The sequence below is a fragment of the Tachyglossus aculeatus genome, chromosome X1, assembly GCF_015852505.1.
Source record: "Tachyglossus aculeatus isolate mTacAcu1 chromosome X1, mTacAcu1.pri, whole genome shotgun sequence".
In the NCBI taxonomy this organism is placed as follows: domain Eukaryota; kingdom Metazoa; phylum Chordata; class Mammalia; order Monotremata; family Tachyglossidae; genus Tachyglossus; species Tachyglossus aculeatus.
The window spans coordinates 126,859,432-126,885,758 of record NC_052101.1 but is presented as its reverse complement, the minus strand read 5'-3'; the positions used below and the strand labels follow the sequence as shown (position 1 = coordinate 126,885,758).

Genomic DNA, 26,327 nt, shown 5'->3' with positions numbered 1-26,327 from the left:
GGATCGTTGCTATTATTATAGAGAAGCAGCATGACTCAGTAGAAAGAACATGGGCTTTGGAGTCAGAGGTCATGGGTTCAAATCCCGGCTCCGCCACTTGTCAGATGTGTGACTTCGGGCAAGTCACTTAATTTCTCTGTGCCTCAGTTACCTCATCTGTAAAATGGAGATTAAGACTGTGAGCCCCAGGTGGGACAACCTGATCACCTTGTAACCTCCCCAGCACTTAAAACAGTGCTTTGCACCTAGTAAGTGCTTAATAAATGCCACTATTGTTATTATCTACTAACATGAACTCTCCCAAGTGTTTAGTACAGTGCTCTGCTCTAGGAGGTGATCAATGAATGCCATTGATTGATTGATTTTAAGGAGCCTAGATGTAATAATAATAATAATAATAATAATAATAATAATGGCATTTGTTAAGCCCTTACTAGGTGCGAAGCTTACCATGGGGGGGATAAAAGGTGATCAGGTTGTCCCACGTGGGGCTCACAGTCTTCATCCCCATTTTACAGATGAGGTAACTGAGGCTCAGAGAAGTTAAGTGACTTGCCCAAGGTCACACAGCAGACATGTGGCTCTTTCCACTGAGCCACGCTGCTTCTCGGTTCCTAGGTGTAGCGGTAACATTCACTTACAGTAGGTCAAGTCATTCCCCTGCCCTGTGGGACCGGGCAAAGGATAAAAATACTGGGAGACTCTGGGACAAGGAAGAAAGGAAGGGGCAAGTGGGAAGAGGCAGCTGAGAAAAGGGTCTGCTAGAAGGTGGAGGAGAGGAAGTTAGATTCTGAGCACTGGTGACCTTCCTGCTAGGTTGTAAACTAGCAGGGATCATGTCTACTTGCTCTGCTGTACTCAATCAATCAATCAATCAATCAATCGTATTTATTGAGCGCTTACTGTGTGCAGGGCACTGTACTAAGTGCTTGGGAAGTACAAGTTGGCAACAGATAGAGACAATCCCTACCCAACAGTGGGCTCACAGTCTAAAAGAGTGCTTTGTACAGTTACCGGCTCACAACAATCTCTTCCACAGTTTCCATGAAAATAGAGTTCGGGACCTTTTCTGGCCTCTTTTCATTCATTCCCTTCTGCTTCGTCTATGCATTTGAATCCGAACCCTCTGGGCGCTTGGCATTCACCCCTCCCTCAGCCCCACAGAATTTCATTCCTAATAATAATAATAATGATGATGGCATTTAACTTACTGTTTACAAAGCACTGTACTAAGCACTTGGGAGAGTACAGTATAACAATAAACAGACACATTCCCTGCCCACAACGAGCTTTATGTACATAGCCTTAATTTATTTATTTATATTAATGCCTTTCTCTGCTTCTAAACTGTAAGCTCACTGTGGGCAGGGGACGTGACTACCCTGTCCAGAAGAAGAAGCATCATGGCTTAGTGGGCCGAGCATGAGTCTGGGAGTCAGAAGGACCTGGGTTCTAATCCCAGCTCTGCCACTTGCCTGCTGTGTGACCTTGGGCAACTCACTTCACTTCTCTGTGTCTCAGTTACCTCATCTGTAAAATGGGGATTAAGAGTGTGAGCCCCATGTGGGACAGAGATTGTATCCAACCTGATTAACTTGTAACTACCCCAGAGCCAAGTAGAATGCTTGACACACAGCAAGTACTTAATAAGTACCATTATCATTATTATTATTATTATTATTACTACTACCAACTCTTTGTATTGCACTCTCCCAAGTGCCTAGTATGGTTCTCTGTCCACAGAAAGCGCTCAACAAAGACCATGGATTGATTCACTGGGCACAGGTGCTTTGTCGCTAAGTTGGGCTGTATGGGCCCCAAGAATCAGAATTGTTCTGCCATTGTGACGTAAGCAGAGCATTTTCGTCTCTGTTTGTCTCAGCTTCTGATGAGACGCACTCATTTTTCTACTTCTCCGGCCAAACTCCTGCCACAGTCCGAGTCTACCGAAAGTTCCTTGAGGACGGGGACTGTGCTGTTTCTGTTGACTGACAAGCCCCCTCAAACTGGTAAGCTCCATTAAACTGAAAGCTATTTGCGGACAGGGACCATTCAGTCATTCATTCATATTTATTGAGCACTTACTGTGTACAGAGCACTGTATTAAGAACTTGGGAAGGACAAGTCGGCAACATAATAATAATAATAATGGTATTTGTTAAACGTTTACTATGTGCAAAGCACTGTTCTAAGCACTGGGGGTATACAAGGTAATCAGGTTGTCCCACGTGGGGTTCACAGTCTTAATCCCCATTTTACAGATGAGGGAATTGAGGCACAGAGAAGTTAAGTGACTTGCCCAAAGTCACACCACTGACAATTGGTGGAGCCAGGATTTGAATCCATGACCTCTGACTCCAAAGCCCATGCTCTTTCCACCGAGCCATGCTGCTTCTCTAACATAGCAGTAGGAGGAGTAATAGTAGAAGTAATAGCAGTAGTATTTATTAAACAACTACTGTGTGTAGAGCTCTGTACTAAGCACTGGGGAAAAAGACACACGAGTGAGAGTTAGACGTGATCCCTGGTCCTCCAGGGGCTCATAATCTTGGAGTAAAACACAAGGATGGTAAGGATGAGGTGGTTAAAAAATAAAGAGGAAATCTGCATGTGGGTCATATTTCCTTTAACTCCTCAAATGTTCTCTTTGCAGGCCTTAAAGGCCATAGGTTAGAGAAACAAATGAGAGGGGACCAGATCTCCTGCTTCTGTTGTACTTGGCGCATTGCATCCAGTGGGATCTCAATAAATGCAGTCGATTAATTGAGGGATTGTTTCAAAATAGAGTCTAAAGATAAATCAGAACACAACTGGGTTGGCTCTGCTTGATGAGATCATTAGCCGTGTCATATGGAGTCGAGATGAAAATGTGATTTTTCACTTCAGATCCGGAAACTGAGTTGGGGAAGTTCTCTCCAATTATCTAAGCAAATCGTCAAAGGCTAAGTAAGCAGAACTCAGGTTTCACAATATAATCCTTTTAATATTTGTTAGCATCAGCAAGCCAGCCCTCCTGCTCAGAGAGGGGAACTGGGAGGAAATGGAGGCTGGCCTTTCGGTGACCTCCATCTCAACTCAGGATAGACAACCATGTCTGTCTGTTAGAATCCTACGTCTCAGGCTCTGGGCACTTTCTCTTCAAATCTCTCCAACCAGCTGCTGGTTTAGGTCCATGAACAGCTCAGCGATGGCTAAAATCAAGAATTATATAAGTAGGAGAAGCAGTGTGTCCTAGAGGAACAAACCCAGGCATAGGAGTCAGAGGACCTGGATTCTAATCCCAGCTCCATCTCTTCTCTGCTATGTGGCCTTGGGCAAATCACTTAGCTTCCCTGTGCCTCAGTTTCATCATCTGTAAAATGGAGATTAAATCCTATTCCCTCCAATTTAGACTGTGAGCTCCAGGTGGGATGGGGGACTGTGTTCGATGAGATTATTTTATAACTACCCCAACATTTAGTACAGTGCTTAGCAGGCAGATAATAACTGCTTGACAAATACCATATATATATTTTTTTTCCTTTTGGGAGGTGGGGGGACAAGGGTGACAGACAGGATAAGAGACCAGGCTGTTATTTCCCAACCTCTGAGTCTGAGGAGAATGTATTTTCTTGGATGTCTTCCTGCTGGATGCCAGCTCTATTGACACATTTGTCTATCATGTTGTCATCTATTATGTTGCTGATTTGTACTTCCTAACTACCCCAACATTTAGTATAGTGCTTGGCAGATAATAAGTGCTTTACAAATATGATATATATATATATATATATATTTTATTTTTTTGGAAAGGGTGAGAGATAGGGTAAGAGACCAGGCTGCTATTTCCCAACCTCTGAGTCTGAGGAGAATGTATTTTCTTGGATAGTTTCGTGCTGGATGCCAGCTCTATTGACACGTTTGTCTATCATGTTGTCATCCATTGAGTTGCCGATTTGTACTTCCCAACTACCCCAATGTTTAGTACAGTGTTTGGAAGATAATACGTGCTTTACAAATACTATATATATATATATATATTTTTTTTTTTTGGCAAGGGTGAGAGATAGGATAAGAGACCAGGCTGCCATTTCCCAACCTCTGAGTCTGAGAAGAATGTATTTTCTTGAATGTCTTCCTGCTGGAGGCCAGCTCTATTGACACATTTGTCTATCATGTTGTCATCTATTATGTTGCGATTTCTACTTCACAACTACCACAACGTTTAGTACACTGCTTGGCAGATAATAAGTGCTTTACAAATACCATATATATATATATATATATATATATATCTTTTTTTTGTCAAGGGTGAGAGATAGGATAAGAGACCAGGCTGCTATTTCCCAACCTCTGAGTCTGAGGAGAATGTCTTTTCTTGGATATCTTCCTGCTGGATGCCAGCTCTATTGACACGTTTGTCTATCATGTTGTCATCTATTGTGTTGCCAATTTGTACTTCCCAACTGCCCCAATGTTTAGTACAGTGTTTGGAAAACAATAAGTGCTTTACAAATACCATATATAGATATATAAATAAATATATATATCTTTTTTTTGGCAAGGGTAACATAGGATAAGAGACCAGGCTGCTCTTTCCCAACCTCTGAGTCTGAGAAGAATGTATTTTCTTGAATGTCTTCCTGCTGGAGGCCAGTTCTATTGACACATTTGTCTATCATGTTGTCATCTATTATGTTGTGATTTGCACTTCCCAACTACCCCAACGTTTAGTACACTGCTTGGCAGATAATAAGTGCTTTACAAATACCATATATATATATACATATATATACATATATATATATATATATATATATATATATATATATATATATATATATATATATATATATATATATATATATATATATATGTATATATATATATATTTTCTTTGGCAAGGGTGACAGATAGGATAAGAGACCAGGCTGCTATTTCCCAACCTGTGAGTCTGAGGAGAATTTATTTTCTTGAATGTCTTCCTGTTGGAGGCCAGCTCTATTGACACATTTGTCTATCATGTTGTCATCTATTATGTTGTGATTTGTACTTCCCAACTACCCCAACGTTTAGTACAGTGCTTGGCAGATAATAAGTGCTTTATAAATACTATATATATACATATATATATATATATGTTTATTTTTTTTTTGGTAAGGGTGACAGATAGGACCAAGCTGCTATTTCCCAACTTCAGAGTCTGAGGAGAATGTATATTCTTGGATGTCTTCCTGCTGGATGCCAGCTCTATTGACATGTTTGTCTATCATGTTGTCATCTATTATGTTGCCGATTTGTACTTCCCAACTACCCCAACATTTAGTACAGTGCTTGGCAGATAATAAATGCTTTACAAATACTATATATGTGTATATATATATATATATTTTTTTTTGGCAAGGGTGAGAGATAGGGTAAGAGACCAGGCTGCTATTTCCCAACCTCTGAGTCTCAGGAGAATGTATTTTCTTGGATATTTTCGTGCTGGATGCCAGCTCTATTGACACGTTTGTCTATCATGTTGTCATCTATTGTGTTGCCGATTTGTACTTCCCAACTACCCCAATGTTTAGTACAGTGTTTGGAAGATAATATGTGTTTGTACAAATACTATATATAATATATATATTTTTTTTTTTTGGCAAGGGTGACAGATAGGATAAGAGACCAGGCTGCCATTTCCCAACCTCTGAGTCTGAGAAGAATGTATTTTCTTGGATGTCTTCCTGCTGGATGCCAGCTCTATTGACATGTTTGTCTATCATGTTGTCATCTATTATGTTGCCGATTTGTACTTCCCAACTACCCGAACGTTTAGTACAGTGCTTGGCAGATAATAAATGCTTTACAAATACTATATATAGATATATAAATATATATATATATATATATATATGTATATATCTTTTTTTTGGTAAGGGTGACAGATAGGATAAGAGACCAGGCTGCTATTTCCCAACCTCTGAGTCTGCGAAGAATGTATTTTCTTGAATGTCTTCCTGCTGTAGGCCAGCTCTATTGACACATTTGTCTATCATGTTGTCATCTATTATGTTGTGATTTGTACTTCACAACTACCACAACGTTTAGTACACTGCTTGGCAGATAATAAGTGCTTTACAAATACCATATATATATATATATATATATATATATATATATATATATATATTTTTTTTTTTTTTGGTAAGGGTGAGAGATAGGATAAGAGACCAGGCTGCTATTTCCCAACCTCTGAGTCTGAGAAGAATGTATTTTCTTGAATGTCTTCCTGCTGGAGGGGAGCTCTATTGACACATTTGTCTATCATGTTGTCATCTATTATGTTGCGATTTGTACTTCCCAACTACCCCAACGTTTAGCACAGTGCTTGGCAGATAATAAGTGCTTTATAAATAATATATATGTATATTTTTTTTTTTTGGCAAGGGTGACAGATAGGACCAAGCTGCTATTTCCCAACCTCTGAGTCTGAGGAGAATGTATTTTCTTGGATGTCTTCCTGCTGGATGCCAGCTCTATTGACATGTTTGTCTATCATGTTGTCATCTATTATGTTGCCGATTTGTACTTCCCAACTACCCCAACGTTTAGTACAGTGCTTGGCAGATAATAAATGCTTTACAAATACTATACATATATATATATATATATATATATATATAAGGTTTTTTTGGCAAGGGTGAGAGATAGGATAAGAGACCAGGCTGCTATTTCCCAACCTCTGAGTCTGAGGAGAATTTATTTTCTTGGATATCTTCCTGTTGGATGGAGCTCTATTGACACGTTTTTCTAACATGTTGTCATCTATTGCGTTGCCGATTTGTACTTCCCAACTACCCTAATGTTTAGTACAGTGTTTGGAAGATAATAAGTGCTTTACAAATACCATATATAGATATATAAATATATATATATATATATACATATATATATACATATATATATATCTTTTTTTTGGCAAGGGTGACAGAGAGGATAAGAGACCAGGCTGCTATTTCCCAACCTCTGAGTCTGAGAAGAATGTATTTTCTTGAATGTCTTCCTGCTGGAGGCCAGCTCTATTGACACATTTGTCTATCATGTTGTCATCTATTATGTTGCGATTTGTACTTCCCAACTACCCAACGTTTAGCACAGTGCTTGGCAGATAATAAGTGCTTTATAAATACTATATATATATATATATGTATATGTATATGTATATTTTTTTTTTTGGCAAGGGTGACAGATAGGACCAAGCTGCTATTTCCCAACCTCTGAGTCTGAGGAGAATGTATTTTCTTGGATGTCTTCCTGCTGGATGCCAGCTCTATTGACATGTTTGTCTATCATGTTGTCATCTATTATGTTGCCGATTTGTACTTCCCAACTACTCCAACGTTTAGTACAGTGTTTGGCAGATAATAAATGCTTTACAAATACTATATATGTATATATATATATATATTTTTTTTTTTGGCAAGGGTGAGAGATAGGGTAAGAGACCAGGCTGCTATTTCCCAACCTCTGAGTCTGAGGAGAATGTATTTTCTTGGATATTTTCGTGCTGGATGCCAGCTCTATTGACACGTATGTCTATCATGTTGTCATCTATTTTGTTGCCGATTTGCACTTCCCAACTACCCCAATGTTTAGTACAGTGCTTGGAAGACAATAAGTGCTTTACAAATACCATATATATATATATATATATTTTTTTTTTTTTTTTGGCAAGGGTGAGAGATAGGATAAGAGACCAGGCTGCTATTTCCCCACCTCTGAGTCTGAGGAGAATGTATTTTCTTGAATGTCTTCCTGCTGGAGGCCAGCTCTATTGACACATTTGTCTATCATGTTGTCATCTATTATGTTGTGATTTGTACTTCCCAACTACCCCAACGTTTAGTACAGTGCTTGGCAGATAATAAGTGCTTTACAAATACCATATATATATATATATATATATATATATATATATATATATATATATATATATTTTTTTTTTTTTTTTTTTCGGCAAGGGTGACAGATCGGATAAGAGACCAGGCTGCTATTTCCCAACCTCTGAGTCTGAGAAGAATGTATTTTCTTGAATGTCTTCCTGCTAGAGGCCAGCCCTATTGACACATTTGTCTATCATGTTGTCATCTATTATGTTGCGATTTGTACTCCCCAACTACCCCAATGTTTAGTACAGTGCTTGGCAGATAATAAGTGCTTTATAAATACTATATATATATATATATATATATATATATGTATATGTATATTTTTTTTTTTTGGCAAGGGTGACAGATAGGACCAAGCTGCTATTTCCCAACCTCTGAGTCTGAGGGGAATGCATTTTCTTGGATGTCTTCCTGCTGGATGCCAGCTCTATTGACATGTTTGTCTATCATGTTGTCATTATATTATGTTGCCGATTTGTACTTCCCAACTACCCCAACGTTTAGTACAGTGCTTGGCAGATAATAAATGCTTTACAAATACTATATATGTATATATATATATATTTTTTTTTTTTGGCAAGGGTGAGAGATAGTGTAAGAGACCAGGCTGCTATTTCCCAACCTCTGAGTCTGAGGAGAATGTATTTTCTTGGATATTTTCGTGCTGGATGCCAGCTCTATTGACACGTTTGTCTATCATGTTGTCATCTATTGTGTTGCCGATTTGTACTTCCCAACTACCCCAATGTTTAGTACAGTGTTTGGAAGATAATAAGTGCTTTACAAATACCATATATAGATATATAAATATAAATATATATATATATCTTTTTTTTGGCAAGGGTGAGAGATAGGATAAGAGACCAGGCTGCTATTTCCCAACCTCTGAGTCTGAGAAGAATGTATTTTCTTGAATGTCTTCCTGCTGGAGGCCAGCTCTATTGACATATTTGTCTATCATGTTGTCATCTATAATGTTGTGATTTGTACTTCACAACTACCACAACATTTAGTACACTGCTTGGCAGATAATAAGTGCTTTACAAATACCATATATATACATATATATCGTTTTTTTGGCAAGGGTGCGAGATAGGATAAGAGACCAGGCCGCTATTTCCCAACCTCTGAGTCTGAGGAGAATGTATTTTCTTGAATGTCTTCCTGCTGGATGCCAGCTCTATTGACACATTTGTCTATCATGTTGTCATCTATTATGTTGCGATTTGTACTTCCCAACCACCCCAACGTTTAGTACAGAGCTTGGCAGATAATAAGTGCTTTATAAATACTATATATATATAGGGTTTTTTTTTGGCAACGGTGAGAGATAGGATAAGAGACCAGGCTGCTCTTTCCCAACCTCTGAGTCTGAGGAGAATGTATTTTCTTGGATATCTTCCTGCTGGATGCCAGCTCTATTGACACGTTTGTCTATCATGTTGTCATCTATTGTGTTGCCGATTTGTACTTCCCAACTACCCCAATGTTTAGTACAGTGTTTGGAAGATAATAAGTGCTTTACAAAAACCATATATAGATATATAAATATATATATATATATATATATCTTTTTTTTGGCAAGGGTGAGAGAGGATAAGAGAACAGGCTGCTCTTTCCCAACCTCTGAGTCTGAGGAGAATTTATTTTCTTGAATGTCTTCCTGCTGGAGGCCAGCTCTATTGACACATTTGTCTATCATGTTGTCATCTATTATGTTGTGATTTGTACTTCACAACTACCACAACGTTTACTGCACTGCTTGGCAGATAATAAGTGCTTTACAAATACCATATATATATATATATATATATATATATATATATATATATATATATATATAATCTTTTTTTTGGAAAGGGTGAGAGATAGGATAAGAGACCAGGCTGCTCTTTCCCAACCTCTGAGTCTGAGGAGAATGTATTTTCTTGGATATCTTCCTGCTAGATGCCAGCTCTATTGACATGTTTGTCTATCATGTTGTCATCTATTGTGTTGCCGATTTGTACTTCCCAACTACCCCAATGTTTAGTACAGTGTTTGGAAGATAATAAGTGCTTTACAAAAACCATATATAGATATATAAATATATATATATATATATATATCTTTTTTTTGGCAAGGGTGAGAGATAGGATAAGAGACCAGGCTGCTCTTTCCCAACCTCTGAGTCTGAGGAGAATATATTTTCTTGAATGTCTTCCTGCTGGAGGCCAGCTCTATTGACACATTTGTCTATCATGTTGCATGTTGTCATCTATTATGTTGTGATTTGTACTTCACAACTACCACAACGTTTACTGCACTGCTTGGCAGATAATAAGTGCTTTGCAAATACCATATATATATATATATATATATATATATATATATATATATATATATATATCTTTTTTTTGGAAAGGGTGAGAGATAGGATAAGAGACCAGGCTGCTCTTTCCCAACCTCTGAGTCTGAGGAGAATGTATTTTCTTGGATATCTTCCTGCTAGATGCCAGCTCTATTGACATGTTTGTCTATCATGTTGTCATCTATTGTGTTGCCGATTTGTACTTCCCAACTACCCCAATGTTTAGTACAGTGTTTGGAAGATAATAAGTGCTTTACAAAAACCATATATAGATATATAAATATATATATATATATATCTTTTTTTTGGCAAGGGTGAGAGATAGGATAAGAGACCAGGCTGCTATTTCCCAACCTCTGAGTCTGAGGAGAATGTATTTTCTTGAATGTCTTCCTGCTGGAGGCCAGCTCTATTAACACATTTGTCTATCATGTTGTCATCTGTTATCTTGTGATTTGTACTTCACAACTACCACAACATTTAGTACACTGCTTGGCAGATAATAAGTGCTTTACAAATACCATATATATATATATATATATATATATATATATATATATATATATATATATATATATATATATATCGTTTTTTTGGCAAGGGTGAGAGATAGGATAAGAGACCAGGCTGCTATTTCCCAACCTCTGAGTCTGAGGAGAATGTATTTTCTTGAATGTCTTCCTGCTGGAGGCCAGCTCTATTGACACATTTGTCTATCATGTTGTCATCTATTATGTTGTGATTTGCACTTCACAACTACCACAACATTTAGTACACTGCTTGGCAGATAATAAGTGCTTTACAAATACCATATATATGGTAAGCGCCTACCAAAAACCCTTAAAAGTAAAAAGGATTGTAAACTCCTGGTTGGCAGGGAACGTGTCTACGAGCCGTGTTGTATTTTAATAGCAATTATAATTGTGTGATTTGCTAAATGCTTACAACGTGACAAGGGCTGCTCTAAGCACTGAGGTAGAGGCCAGGTTATGTTTGGATATGGTCCCTGTCCCACATGGGCCTCACAGTCCAGGTAGGTGGGAGTAGACAACTTCCATTTTAAAGATGAGGAAACTGAGGTAAATTAAGTGACCCGCCCCACGTCACGTAGCAGGTAGGGGGGTCCTCTGATTTCCAGGCCTGGGTTCTTTCTAATAGGCCACGTTTCTTCTACCTCACACCTTTCTGTCCCTTCCCACCATTTGGAAACTTCTAGACTCGGAAGAGAATTCCTACACCCCCCCCCCCCCCAGCAACCGAAGAGCCATGGCGCCCAGAACTCCCTGCCCCCCTCCCCCTCCCCCACCTCCGTTGCCCTACAGTCTCGCGACAATTGGCACCAACCGTCGACGGTGAATTCTAGCCACGCCTAGCAACAGCCGTCACGTGCCCCATTCCTATTGGCTGAGAGATCCTCGCGCTTGAGCTTCTAGGGGGCGGGGCCTAAGGTCGGTCATAGCCGGAGTCAGCTGGTTAGGCGCCTGACAGACCTGACGGGCTGACAGGAGTCGACTGCCTGGAAAGTGGGTTGCCCAGAATGTCCTCCCGCTGTGCCCTTCGATGCCCCTCCATCCTCTTCTTCTGTCCCAGCGACATACCCCAACAGTGCAGGACCCCCAGAGACCCCCGAGGCCTTGGCCTCAGGAGGCCTGAGGCAGTTGAGGGGCATTTCTAGGCAGGCCTCAACATGGCTGGGCCCAGGACCCTGTGAGGGGGCGGACCCTGTGAGGGGGCAGACCCAGTGGGGTGGGGGTGGGGGGGTTGGCTCCCACTCCCGGCCTGGGATCCCCTGATTCCCCCTCAGGCCTGCCTCAACTCCCGCTCCCAACGCCCAACTCTTTCTGCCATGTTTCCACAGACCCGGCCGGAAGGCGAACGTGAGACCGTCGAGAAATATGGACGCGGAGAAGGACAAGGAGAAGGACGAGGATCCCTCCAGTGTCCCATCCACCGCCCCCGTGGATGGAGCCGTCACGATGGAGCCGTTGATGTTCTACAAAATCTGCTACGAGATAGCAAAACCGATAAGATTGGGTGAGGCTGCAGGTCCTGGCCCTCTATCCTGGCCCACTCCGTCCATTCCCATCCCAGGTGTCCTTCCCCCTCCCTTTCCAGCGGGCCGGGAGCACCAAGCGTCCGTTAATCCATTAAGTCCATTAAGGCCCCTTTTCTCCTACTTCTGGTGTCTCCCCAGCTAGCTGGGCTCACTGTGCAATCAACCAGTCAATCATATTTATTGAGTGCTTAATGTGTGCAGAGCACCATACTAAGTTCTTGGGAGAGTACAATATAACAGAGTTGGTAGACACGCCTGCCCACAGCAAGCTTACATTCACAACGAGCTTACATATAAATTACGGCCACGTACACAAGGACGGGGGGGTTGAGGGTGACACAGAGGGAGAGGGGGAAGAAGAAATGAGGGCCTAGTCGTGGAAGGTCTCTCGGAGGAGATGCTGTTTTAATAAATCTTTGAAGATGGGGAGCGCGATCATGGATGTGAAGAGGGAGGGAATTAAAGGCCAGAGGCAGGATATGGGCGAGGGGTCGGCGACGAGATAGAGGAGATTGAGGTACGGTGAGTAGGTTGGCGTTAGAGGGGCGGTGTAGGAAAGCAGCCAGGTAAGGTAGGAGGTTGTCAGGGTGATTGAGTGCTTTAAAGCCTTTGGTAAGGAGTTTCCTTTTGAGGCAGAAGTGGATGAGCAAACACCAGAGGTCCTTAATGAATGGGGAAACATGGACAAAACATTTCTGTAGGAAAATGATCTGGGCAGCAGAGTGAAGTAAGGACTGGAGTTAGGAGAGCCAGAAGGCAGGGAGGTCAACAAAGAGGCTGATGCAGTAATCAAGGCAGGATAGGATAAGGGCTTGGATTAATGAGGTAGCCGTTTGGGTGGAAAGGAAAGGATGGATTTTAACGATGTTGTGAAGGTTGAACCATCGATATCCTGGTCTCCTGACAACTCCCCAGGGGGTCTTTTGACTAGGACGGGAACTGGAAAAATGTTTTGGCCTGGTCTGTAATCCCTTCTCCCCCACTCTCTGCCCGACTCCTCTCTGCATCTGACCCCAGTGCCGAAGAATTCTGAGACATGCAGGAAAATAAAGATGGGCTTCATAGCCCGCCGAGAAGATTTCGACGATATCCTCAAGACAAGGTATCCATGAGCCCGAAACCTGACAGCAGCGGTCCATCCCCTCCCCCGACCCCACTGCACAGCCAAGCCTGGCCTCTGCCCTGTTCTGCTTTCTCCCCTCACCTACAGCCACATTTCTCCCCGATGGGGCTTCCTCATGGGTCAGCCTGGTTGTGGAGAGCGGCCACCACCGGGGTTGGGCTGGGAGGGGAGGGCAGTTCTCTGGGGGGGGCCCCCTGTCACCGATCCCTCCCCACACTCTTCCCCGTTTCCTTGTCCGCAGTGAGGTGCCGATGGATGAGAAGATGCTGCACATGCAGTTGCGGTATGACCACCCCTTCCCGTCTCCAGGGTCCCTGGGTGGGTTGGGTGGATTCTCAGTGGCTCTGTCCCCACGGGGCCCCTCCCCAGCTCCTACCTGCTGACTGGGCCCCTCCCCTCCCCCTGACCACTCCTTGAACCCACAGTTTCTGTTTATGGCAACCCCAACGTCCTCAAATCGATCATCTCCCTCGACACGTGAACATCACAGTCAACCGGAAAAAGCACTTCGTTCTAGTGAGTGGCCGATCCCACCCCCAGCCGTGGCCCTGGGACACGGATGAGAGGGGATGGGAGGGGAAGGAACGGTTGGGGAGTAGGGTGGAGGGAGTGGCCCGCTTGGTCCCTGACCACCATTCGCCACCCCCTCGCCCCCCGAAGAGAGAGAAGGAGTCCAATCAGCGTCCCATCAACATCACGGACCTGGTACATTTCTCGGATGTGGAACACAACATCATAAAGGCCACTTGGTCACTGACCGACTGTCATGTGAGTAGGGCTGGAGTGGGGGGTCTCTCATGTGGAAGTCAGGGGTGGGACGCAACCTTGACCACTCTCATGCCCACTCCCGGCCACCGCACAGGAATACGGCATGTCCATCTGCTGGGTGAAGCAGCTTACCGTAGATGACTTACTGCGGGAGCTGAGAGCGAAGGACGTTTTCCCCGCAGACAAGACACGGGCCTTAAGTGAGTGACCCTTCCCCTTCATCCCCCCACAGGCCCCACCACACCCCCGCCCCCTTCTCCTAGGCGAGAACCCGCCGGTCCCCTGGCCCTATCGCCCCCGGCCTCTCTGGCCGAGCTGACCCCCGCGGTCTCCTCTCTCTGGCTCCTTTACAGTTCTGGAGAAGCTGGCAGCCGACGGAGAAGACGACCCTGCTCCTAGCAGCCTGCGTATCTCCCTCACGTGCCCGGTGGGTTCAGACAGGTTGCGGAAGCGTGGGATGAGGGCTGGAACCACTGGTGGAATGGAGGAGGGGGATGAGTGTCTAAATCCTGAAGTGGGGTGGCGGGGGGGGCGGGGGGGGGGTCACTGGGTCACCGACCTCGAGACCCCTCCTGACCTTTCTCTCTCTCCCCTCACCCACACCCAGCTGGGACTGTGTCGTATGTCCGTGCCCTGCCGCTTGCTGTCCTGCTTCCATTTGCAGACATTTGATGCGGTACAGTACCTGAAATGTAACGAGAATAAGGAGACCTGGAAATGCCCGATCTGCATCAAGAAATCATCTTTTAGGAATCTGGTGGTGGATGAGTATGAAGTCTCTTCTTGCCCCTTTTCTCTGCTACCTCCCCCCCCCCCCCCCACCTCCACCCACTCCCCTCCGACCTCTCTCTGACCCTTCTCCTTTCAGGTTCTTCCTTGATATCCTCAACTCCACCCCTGACCATGAAGAGATTGAATTCCTGCCTGATGGGTCCTGGTACCCGATAACTCCCAGGAAAGACAGGACGGATGACAGCAATGACTCCGACTCCAGCAGCCTCCCAGGTGAGTCTAACCTGGGCCCAGTCTATGGCCACCCCCCAACCCAACCTCTGACTCCTTGGGCCATAGCAATTTTGGCTGGGAGCCCCATCCTTCCCGATTGGCTGGGTGGGAGGGGGATGCTCTCTGCTGGGTGGGGGGATTCATGTCTCTCTCTCTGTCTCTCTCTGTCTCTCTCTGTCTCTCTCTTCCTCCCTCCCTCCCTCCTGCCAGCAGGCGTGCCTGAGGCCAGTGGCAGTGAGATTCCTGTGACTGCCCCGATGGAAAGTAACTCGTCCAACGTAGAGGTTCCGGCTACCACGGAGGCCAACCAGGCCTCTGTGACCACCATAGTGTAAGGCCCCAGGATTGTCCCCCACCGCCCCGTTCCCTACAAGAAGCAGTGTGGCTGAGTGGAAAGAGCATGGGTTTTGGAGTCAGAGGTCATGGGTTCAAATCTCAGCTCTGCCAACTGTCACCTGTGTGACTTTGGGCAAGTCACTTAACTTCTCCGTGCCTCAGTTACCCCATCTGTAAAATGGGGATTAAGATTGTAAGCCCCCCGTTGGACAACCTGATCACCTTGTAACCTCCCCAGCGCTTAGAACAGTTGTTTGCATGTAGTAAGCGCTTAATAAATGCCGTTATTATTACAAGGGATTCATTCATTCAATCGTATTTATTCATTCATTCATTCAATCGTATTTATTGAGCGCTTGCTGTGTGCAGAGCACTGTACTAAGCGCTTGGGAAGTACAAGTTGGCAACATATAGAGACGGTCCCTACCCAACAGCAGGCTCACAGTCTAGAAGGGGGAGAGAGACAACAAAACATATTAACAAAATAGAATAAACAGAATAAATATGTACAAACATATATACATATATACAGGTGCTGGGGGGAGGGGAAGGAGGTAAGGCCGGGGGGAGAGGAAGGAGGGACTCAGTCTGGGAAGGCCTCCTGGAGGAGGTGAGCTCTCAGTAGGGCTTTGAAGGGAAAATCCAAGGGCAGGGGTGAATGGGGGCAGCGGGGACGGTGCCAAAGACCTGCTCCCCAACCCCCAACACCCCTCTTCCCTCCCCCAGGGCAAGAAGATGTCAGCACCTGCCAGAACTGTTCCGTGGCCCGCTTGAGGGCAGAAACCAGCAGCATTCTAGATCCCCACTAGGTTCCCCAGAGCCGATGTTAACGAGGGGTACGTGGGAGCCTAGGTGGTGGATTGCCAACTGTCTACGAGTCTGTGTGTGCTCATGTTTTAAGTGTGTGTGCCCATATGAACAGGGGTCTGTGTGTGTGTATATCTCTTCTTGTGTACTTGTGCATGTGTGTGTGCCTGCTCCCATGGGCATTGCTGTGCAGCGGGGTGGGGAATTAATGGATTGATTAATTGGGTAGAGGTGGATGGCTCTGGGGGCTAATGTGACCTGGATTTGATTTTGCATTTTTCAGTGTTCCCAGACCTGAATTTCACATTTCGCCGTAACCTTTTTAAACCGGTGAGCCCTGTCCCCTTCTCCCTTCCCTGCCGAAGATCCCCTGGTTTTCTGCTTTCCTGGGGCCCACTTCACACCCCCTCCCGGGCCCTACACACCACAGGCTGCTCTAGTACAGGAGGGAAAACTGAGGCTGGGGAGGAGCAGTCTCTGGGCTGTCCGGTTCTGGGCCTCCACGGATAGAGACCGCCCCTTTCCCTTCCTTCCCTTCCCTCCCCTCCCCTGTCCCTTGCTTTTGTCGGTTCCTTCCTCCACGGTGGGCAGTGGGAGGAGAGGAGAAGGTTCTTGCTTCACGCGTCCGGGCTGGGGAAAGAGTGCGGGGGGCGGGTGTTGGGGCCGGGGGGAGGATGCGTGGGGGCACCCTAGCCAGGGGTTCTCAGGCTTGCGGCCCCTGTGCCTCCCTGCCACGGTCTCAGCCTGTCCCCGCCTTTCATCCTCTGCAGACTTACAACTGGACCTTCGCCCCTCAGTCCAGATGTGACTACGGCTACAGCCTGCCCTGGCGCCCCGTAGTCCGAGCCCCGGCCACAGCCTTAGGCCCAGTGCCGGCTCCAATCCGGGCCCCGGCCCTATTCCCGGCCCCGGCCCTAGCACCGAGATCCTATTCTGGATGGCTCCCACCTCCACTCCACTATGGGATCTATCCCCCCGGCAGCCAGCAACTTTCTCTCCAAGGTCTTTGGGAAATGCGAGGAAGGGGAAGGGATGACCCCACTTTACAGCCAGTGGCCAGATATCAGACCCCTCCACTGATCCCTCTCCCGCGCATGGTTCAGATCGTATCTCCCACCGTAGCCATGGTGAGCACCCTCGGGAGGCCGTGGCGTGGCACCCAGGCCATGTCGCCTATACTGCCTACCTACGTGGCCTCGGCCGACCCGAGAACCGGCGCTATCTTCACCCAGGCGGGTAGGGCTTCGGCCTCCAGAGTGAATGTTGGTCAGTCCGTCCATGCAGGAGGGATTGTCTCCACGCAGCACAGCTCCAATTCGGGGCAACACAGGTGTCAGTAAAGGGAGGGGGATAAATTCCAGCCTCCCGGCCTTCCACAGGTCCTTCCTCCCTCCCTCCTCTTAAGTTATTGGGTCACCCTACTGTATCACCCCACAGCCCAGTTCGCCCCCGATTTAAGATCCTTGTGTTTCCCCACCCCACCCGCTTGAGGCTGTTGTCCGGGGGTCCCATTTAGAAAACCACTGAATCTGTTTAGGGTTTTACTCAACGTGGATAGGCCGTAGTTATTCTCAACCCGCTATTCTCAAGACACTTTCAACATCTAATAAAGTGGGAAACATTCTAGAAATGGAGGTTCTCTTCATTGTGAGCGTGGGTATGAAAAGAGGGCAGGGATTTTAGCAGGGACGGGGACTGGGAGGGGAAAAGCTTCAGAGGGATAATAATCCTAAATGATAAGGATAACTGTGGCATTTGTTAAGCACTTATCACGTGCCAATCTTCATTCTAAAGATCCCCGAAGATCGTCTCCAACAGAGTCCATGACTTATGTGGAGCTTGCGGTCTAAGCAGGGGGGAGAACAAGTATTTAATCTCTATTTTTACAGATGAGGAAACGGAGGCACAGAGAAGTCAGGTCACACGGAGCACGCAGGTGGTAGAGCCAGGATTAGAACCCGGGTCTGCTGACTCCACCAGGTCACACAAGCCACCATTCTGGTCATTACAGGCTTGGTGGGGAACCCTCAGGTCTGGTCAGAGAGCTGGGTCTCAGGGGGACTAGCAGGAATACGGACAGATGAAGATGGGGAGAGCTGGGGTCTGGCAGATTTGATGGGGAAGGAGTTTCCAGGCAGGTGGAGGCGTGGGAGTAGGGAGTCAAAACCCGCTCCACCTGATCAAGAACTGTGGGTGGAGTGAAGTGCCTCAGCTGGGGAGGAGCCGTTGAAGAAAATGGAGCTCCAAGATGGGGAAGCTTGTAGACCGCCTTAAAGTCAATCCATCCACTCGATCGATTTGTCGATCCCTCCTCCTCGACGACCCAGAGTCCCCACGGGGGTGCCGAGGCGAGAACCGGCTCGTGACGAGGATGGGCCGTCCACGTGGGTGGAACGGGAGTGAAACTGCACAGAGAAATCGCCACGGGCCTGGACATTTTGGGACTGAGGAATCGGTGCTGTCGGTTTGTGCGGTGCCAGTCGCACTCTCTCCTCCCTGTCGGTCGTATTCCTGTTGGGGCACTAAGTGCAATGAGTGAATTAATAATAACCATGATGGTATTTGTTAAGCGCTTACTATGCGCGAAGCACTGTTGTAAGCGCTGGGGAGGTTACAAGGTGATCAGGTTGTCTCACTGGGGGGTCACAGTTTTAATTTCCATTTTACAGATGAGGTGACTGAGGCACAGAGAGGTTAAGTGACTTGCCCAGAGTCACACAGCTGACAGTTGGCAGAGTCGGGATTTGAACCCATGACCTGTGACTCCAAAGCCCGGGCTCTTTCCACTGAGCCACGCCGCTTTCAGTGCAGCAATACAGGAGGCATTTTCAACCGAAGAGATCCATGACCTGGCAGACTGTCCCTGGTAGTTGCTGCAGTCTTCACCTCCTGGGGCTATCGGCCATTTTTCCAGATTCTCCCTGCACCTGTCCACCCCACAGGATGCGCTGGGTGGTCATTTGCTCAGGACCAGCGTGGCCTTATCGCTAGAGCACGTACCTGGGAGTCAGAAGCCTTGGGTTCTAATCCCAGCTCCGCCACGTGTCTGCTGTGTGACCTTGGGCAAGTCACTTCCCGTCTCTGGGCCGCGTTCCATCATCTGTAAACTAAGGATTAAGACCGTGAGGCATGGACTGTGTTCATCCTGATTAGCTTGTATCTCCCCCAGGGCTTAAAACAGTGCTTGGCATGTAGTAAGTGTTCTTCCTTACCCTCCTCAGGCTTGGGCTCTGGGGCAGAGGGGTGAGTTTCGCAAGGTCTCTAAGAGGGAGCCCCATGCATAATAATAATAATAATAATAATAATAATAATAATAATAATAATGGTATTTGTTAAGCGCTTACTATGTGCAAAGCACTGTTCTCCCATCTAACCCGGTGTCCCACCCAAACACCCCCTGCTGCCAAGCCCATTCCCACCCCGCCTCGGTTTCTTCCCCATCCCTGCAGGAGAAAAACACACACACACACACACACACACACACACGGTGGCAGAGCGTGGGGTGCAGCCCTCAGGGGCTCACGAGGCCTCGGCTGCCGCAGGACACCTGGGACCCCCCCATCCTAGCACACTTCGCGTTTCCCCAACATCTCGGGATTCGGAGGATGGCCCCGACCAACCCCTTGCCACATGGCTTTAAGATGGCAGATCAGGCCAGGAGGCAGAGAGCAACAGGCTGTTCGAGGGGGGTCTAAGCATGATAAACAGAGACCACTGGAGAAGGAGGGGGCGTCAATTTTCTGCTCAACACCCAGTGAAAAGCCACTTATCAAATACCATTAAAAAAAAAAAAAAGAAACCTTGTACAGCCCCAGCAGGCAAATCTGAGACTAGAACCTAAGTCTCTTGATTCCACTGAGCTAATAAGCAAGTCTAAAATTGACAGAGATTCATTCATTCATTCAATCAATCGTATTTATTGAGCGCTTACTGTGTGCAGAGCACTGTACTAAGCGCTTGGGAAGTACAAGTCGGCAACATCTAGAGACGGTCCCTTCCCAACAACGGGCTCACAGTCTGGAAGGGGGAGACAGACAACAAAACAGAACGTGTGGACAGGTGATACAAGCTAATCAGGTTGGACACAGTCCATGTCATTCATTCTCTTTTTCAACCTCCATATTCCACCTGCCCCAACTCCCGGCGTGACATTTCCGGCATCCACCTCTTCTTCTCCCTGCCAACTGCCACCACGTTGGTCCAAGCCCTTATCAGAACCAGACAACCAAAGCGGCGTAGCAGCGTGGCTCAGTGGAAAGAGCACGGGCTTTGGAGTCGGACGTCATGGGTCCAAATCCCAGCTCCGCCAATTGTCAGCTGCGTGCCTTTGGGCAAGTCACAACTTCTCTGGGCCTCAGTTCTCTCATCTGTGAAATGGGGATTAAGACTATGAGCCCCCCGTGGGACAATCTGATCACCTTGTAACCTCCCCAGCGCTTAGAACAGTGCTTTGCATATAGTAAGCGCTGAATAAAATGCCATCATTATTATTATTATCAACGCCCTCGCTGACCTCCCTGACTCCAGGCTTTCCCCTCTCCAGTCCATATTTCACGCTTCTGCCCAGATCATTTTTCTAAAACCTCATTTTGGGTACTGCCCAGTCCTCAGAAAACTCCAGTCATTGCCCATCTGTCTTTACCTGAAGCAGAAACCCCCGACCATCAGCTTTAAGGCCCTCAATCCGTTCTTTCTCCCCTACCTGTACTCTCTCCTCTCCCACGACATCCCAGCTCACACACTTTCCCTCTCTCCAGCCCAACTACTCCCTGTGCCCCGCTCTCCTCTGTTACCGCCGACCCTTTGCTCCAGCCTCCCCTCCAATCAGTCGATCATATTTATTGAATCAATCAATCAATCGTATTTATTTAGCGCTTACTATGTGCAGAGCACTGTACTAAGCGCTTGAATGAATGCTTGCTGTGTGTTGCTGTGTTGCTGTGTTGCTGTGCGTTGAATGAATTGAATGCTTGCTGTGTGGAGATAACTGTACTCAGCACTTGGGAGAGCACTTGAGAGAGTGCAGAGAAGCAGCGTGGCTCAGTGGAAAGAGCCCCGGTTTGGGAGTCGGAGGTCATGGGTTCTAATCCCGGCTCCCCCACACGTCTGCTGTGCGACCTTGCGCAAGTCACTTCACTCCTCTGTGCCTCAGTTACCTCATCTGTAAAATGGGGATGAAGACTGTGAGCCTCACGTGGGACAACCTGATCACCTTGTATCCCCCCAGCGCTTAGAACAGTGCTTTGCACATAGCGCTTAACAAATGCCATCATCATCATCATCCTCATTACAATATGACAGAGTTGGTAGACACGTCCCCTACCCACAAAGAGCTTATGGTCTAGAAGGGGAGACAGACATTAATATAAATGAATTATGGCTATGTACATAAGTGCGGTGGGGAGGGGGCTGAGGGGGTGACTAAAGGGTGCAATTCAAGTGCAAGGGCAATGAAGAAGGAAGTTTTAGAAGCACTTCCCTTCTCATATCCGGCAGACCACCACTGCTCTCCCCTTCTTCAAAGCCCTTTCGAAATCTTCTCTCCCCAGAGAAGCCCTCCCTGATCAATCGCTCATCTCCCCATCCTATTTCCCCTCCTACGTACTGGCACTCTACCGTGTTGGTGTCACCTAAGCAGTTGGATTCTCACTCCTACCTCCCCACCCCATCATACTATTTATGCACATGCCTGGATATGCCATTGTTTCTCTGTAAGTCCATCCATCAGTCTTTTTTATTGAGAACGTACCATGTGCAAAGCACTGTACTAATCACTTGGGAGCACATGATATAACAATATAACAGAGTTGCTAGGCCCAATCTCTACCTACAATGAGTTTACAGTCTTAGGGGATGAGCTTAGACTCTAGACCCTAACTGTATTCCCTTTCAGAGTCCATCTCTGCTGCTGGATTGGAAGCTCCTTGTAGGTAGGGATCATTGGACTCTCCCAGGTGTGCAGTACAGTGCTCTGAACACAGTAAGCACTCAGAAAATCCTATTGATTAATGTGGAGAGGGATGGCATCTTATCAAATCCAAGGACATTTGGACTTTGCCCACGATGCCAAGCAAGTCTCACTGGAAAGCATCGGTCAGCACCAGATGGAATAATAAATAGGTTGGTAATGATGCAACGTGGTTATTCAATCAATCAGTCAATCAATCAATGGTATGTACTGAGCGGTTACTCTGTGCAGAGGAGCGGACTAAGCATTGGGAAAAAGACATTACCATGGAGTTCGTAGACACGATCCCTGCCCTCAAGGGGCTTCCGGTCTAGTAGATCCCTGTCTTGAGTCCCGGCGGTTGCTAAGTTCCTTCCTGAAATTCCTCGGATGTCATTCGATATCCTATACATTACTGGAAGAGCTAACAAATGCAGTGACAGCCGGCAGCATCGTTTTCTTGGGAAAGGAATGCAAGACAGGATTAACTTGGAATGCAAGACAGGATTAACTTTGTCATTCCTCAGAAAAGAAGATGATTTCTAATGTGCTGCTCAGAAGAAAACAAGCATTTTGCAAATTACAGTAAGTTGACAGCTGCTAGCTAAACAATACCACATTAATTTCCAACGTTTTGCACATGGCTGCATGAGAACTCCCTTAATCCCAGGACCCATTTCACTTCTGCTTCATTGTTTCTGTCTTCCTGGGTAACACTTTGCAGTCATTTACTGCTGCAAACTCTCTTTCACCTCATGAATGTCACAGAAATAAAGTACCAGGTTAATTCCGATTTCCTTCCCAGAGGTGTGATAGGTTGGATTTAACTTCTTTTGGGGACTCATCAACTTCAAAATGCCCCCGAACCCTTACCAAAATAGCCACTTGATCAGTTTCTACCGGAAACAAACCCATCCATAACAGTAGAAAACTAAGCAGAAAGTTTCAGATGCTATATATTTAATGACTTTGAAAGGAAGGGATTGATTTTGTCATTTGTGAATGGGCTTAGTCAAATTAATCCAGTCATTGGGCTGACTGAAACAGCATAGATGATGAGGAATTAGTGGATAAGACTGGTGGGCCATAAGAACTGTCTTTTAGAGCCTTTCTGAGCAAATTCTCTAAGCCTTGGGATCTTTTTCCTCCTGCCTTCCACCGTGTGCTTGTCCTCACATGAAAGACAAGAGAGTTCTTCTCTTTGAGAGGCTGTTGGCTCTTGAGGATATAAACCATAGTTATCTTACCTTTTTAAGTCTAACTTCCCAATCTTGGGAAAATGCCACGAATATACGAAGACATCTTTCCAAGAGGAGCGGTCAGCTTCCTGCCCTAAGGGAAAGCCCATAGTCATAGTAAGCACTTAACAGATACGATTATAATTGTTACTATTATTTGGAAGAGTAGATTACCATTCGATATTCGAATTCTCCCTGAAGAAGATACTTGAGGTGAGCTGAAATAGCTGATGTATTTTGTGCCAAATAACATAAGTGTCAACAGGTTTGGAAGCCACTCTCTATGGAGGGAAGGCCCCACCAGGCAAACAAACCTGGGCCCAAATTCTTTCTGCCAAATCCACCACTCAGAGCCAGATTCGCCCCAAGACAGTCATGTGTGACTGCAAATGGGAATTAATTATGAATATTTCAGGACACAAAGGGCCCTGGAGCTGCATAAGAGGGAAAGAAGGCAAAACTTGGCCGTTAGTTGCTAATATTGAGATATGCTTCTTGGCAGTTGGAAATTCTGGAGGCAGCAGTTTTACAACTCCCATCGCAATCTCTTCTCATTAATACGGAAAATGCTAAATTAAATTAGATCAGAATCGTCTTCTCTCGATCCAGGTTCTGAATGCTGAAGAAATACTTTGCCGTCCTCGATGCAGATAGCTGAAGATGAATAGAAGGATTGAAATATTTTTAGTAGTCTAGCGAGAAAGGGGATGGGGAGGGGGAAGAGAGAGGAAAGAGGGAAAGCAAGAGAATGGAAAATGGGGATAAAGAAAGTGACTGAAAGAGAGAGACAAAGAGAAAGAGAGAGAGAAAAAAAAGAGAAAGATTAAATATAGATATTCCTAAATGGAAAGCTACAACAGGGGGATTTGCTGGGAAACCGATAATTCAAAGAACAGTGCTGATCTGTGTTCCTCCTAGCAATTCCGTTTTGATCTGGAGGAGCATGAAAATCAAATAGTGCAGCCTTTTAAAACACATCTTTCATTCTAGGAATGCTTTGACCAATGCTACTTCGGAGGCTGAATTATATTTCAGGCCCTGTTGGACCGTGTCTGAAAACAGCAAGGCTTGGAGTGTAATGCGTTTTGCTGAATTTAGCTGATATCGAACAACCAGTGGCTTAATTGAAGAGACTGGCCTTGACCAGATATGTGGACAATCTATGCCAACATTTGGGGATGGAGACCCTGCTGATTTTTCATGGGAGCAATACACTTCACTGATGCTAAGCGAGAAAGCTTGTGCCTGGGTGATCTGGCTTAAGTCCCTTAACCTCTCTGGGCCACAGTTTCCTCATCTGCAAAATGAGGTAAAAACACCCACTCTCCCTACCTCTTGGACTGTGAGCATCGGGGAAAGGAAAAGAACTATGTCCAGTCTGGTTGTATTGCTTAGTGTGGTGCTTGCCACATCAACCCATCAAACAACAGTATTTATTGAGTACCTACCGGGTGCAGAGTATTACACTAAGTGCTTGGGAGGGTACAACACAATAGAGTCGACGCACACGATCCCTGCCCACAACGAGGTTACAGTACAGAGTGGGAGACAGACGTTAAAATAAATTATAGGTAAGAGAAACGGCAGGGTGTAAGGATATGGGCATGAAGTGCTTTGGGGCTGAGAGTGGGGTGAAGATAAACTGCTTAAAGGGATTATGTCCAAGTGGGTAGGTGATGCAGGAGGGAGAGGGAGTAAGGAAATGAGGGCTTAGTCAGGGAAGGTATCCTGCAGGAGAAATGATTTTAACAAGGCACTGAAGGTGGGGAGAGCGGTGGTCCGTCTTCTATGCAGGGGGAAGGTCCAGGCCGGAGGGAGGACGTGGGCAAGGGGTCGATGGCAGGATAGATGAGATTGTGGTTCAGGGAGTAGTTTCCTTCCTTCATTCATTCATTCATTCGTATTTATTGAGTGCTTACTGTGTGCAGAGCACTGTATGAAGCGCTTGGGAAGTACAAGTTGGCAACATATAGAGACGGTCCCAACCCAACAGTGGGCTCACAGTCTAGAAGGGGGAGACAGAGAACAAAACAAAACATATTAACAAAATAAAATAAATAGAGGCTGGCATTAGAGGAGCAATTAGTGCAGGTTGGGTTCTAGTAGGAGATGAGCAAGGTTAGGAAGGAGGGAGAGAGCTAATTGAGTGCCTTAAAGGTGATGGTAAGGAGCTTCTCTTTGATGATGAGATGGATGGGCAGCCATTGGAGGGATCTGAGGAGTGGGGAGACACAGACAGGACGTTTTTTTCAGAAAAACAATCCGGGCAGCAGTGTAAAGTGTGGATTAGAGAAGGGAGATTCAGGAGGCAGGGAGGTCTGCGAGGAGGCTGATGCACTAATCGAGGCAGGAAATGATTAGAGTGGCAGTAGTTGGGATGAAGCGGAAAGGGCAGATTCTAGAGATATTTGAAGGTAGAACAGACAGGACTGTGTGACAGACTAAACGTGCAGGTTGAATGAGAGAGATGAGTTGAGGATAATGCCAAGGTCAGTGGCTTGTGAGACAGAGAGGATGGTGGTGTTTTCTACAGTGATCGGAATGTCAGGGGGAGGACAGGGTCTGAGTGGGAAGATGAGTTCTGTTTTGAACATGTGATACGTTAAGTGTTAAATTCCTGATAGAAAAATAAAGCAGTCAGGAAACAGTCAAGACAGAACAGCTCGCTCTCCTTCCAGCTCCCAGACACTGACACACTTTGACTGCCAAGTATATCTGTTCCCTGTGACTAAAAAGCCACTTTTGTCTGAGACAAAAGATGCATTCCTTTTCTATTAAAATCTG

At 45.8% G+C, this 26,327-nt stretch overlaps 1 protein-coding gene across 5 annotated transcripts; it reads left to right on the top strand.

Moving 5' to 3' along the window:
* The first annotated feature begins 1,916 nt into the window (after positions 1–1,916).
* Positions 1,917–17,969, top strand: LOC119919661 (E3 SUMO-protein ligase PIAS3-like). 5 transcript variants are annotated; one of them, XM_038740252.1, is made up of 14 exons: positions 1,917–2,009; positions 12,122–12,297; positions 13,337–13,421; positions 13,684–13,725; positions 13,868–13,958; positions 14,103–14,210; positions 14,305–14,410; positions 14,564–14,637; positions 14,818–14,978; positions 15,079–15,215; positions 15,426–15,546; positions 16,278–16,387; positions 16,642–16,688; positions 17,129–17,969. In XM_038740252.1, exons 2-14 carry the CDS (start codon positions 12,159–12,161, stop codon positions 17,696–17,698), a joined length of 1,791 nt encoding a protein of 596 aa, XP_038596180.1. In that variant the 5' UTR covers positions 1,917–2,009; positions 12,122–12,158; the 3' UTR covers positions 17,699–17,969. The 5 variants fall into 5 exon arrangements, with proteins under 5 accessions (XP_038596180.1, XP_038596182.1, XP_038596181.1 ...); XM_038740254.1 differs by lacking the exon at positions 1,917–2,009 and adding an exon at positions 11,693–11,711; XM_038740253.1 differs by lacking the exon at positions 1,917–2,009 and adding an exon at positions 11,710–11,786.
* Positions 17,970–26,327: the final 8,358 nt, after the last annotated feature.

What these genes read in the sequence shown, in the direction of transcription:
- LOC119919661 (XM_038740250.1), top strand. Translation starts at nt 11,951, where the DNA reads ATGGCTGGGCCCAGGACCCT. An exon ending in AGACAAGACACGGGCCTTAA is followed by an intron (nt 14,411 to 14,563) that starts GTGAGTGACCCT and finishes GCTCCTTTACAG; the next exon opens with TTCTGGAGAAGCTGGCAGCC. An exon ending in GCCTCTGTGACCACCATAGT is followed by an intron (nt 15,547 to 16,277) that starts GTAAGGCCCCAG and finishes TCCCTCCCCCAG; the next exon opens with GGCAAGAAGATGTCAGCACC.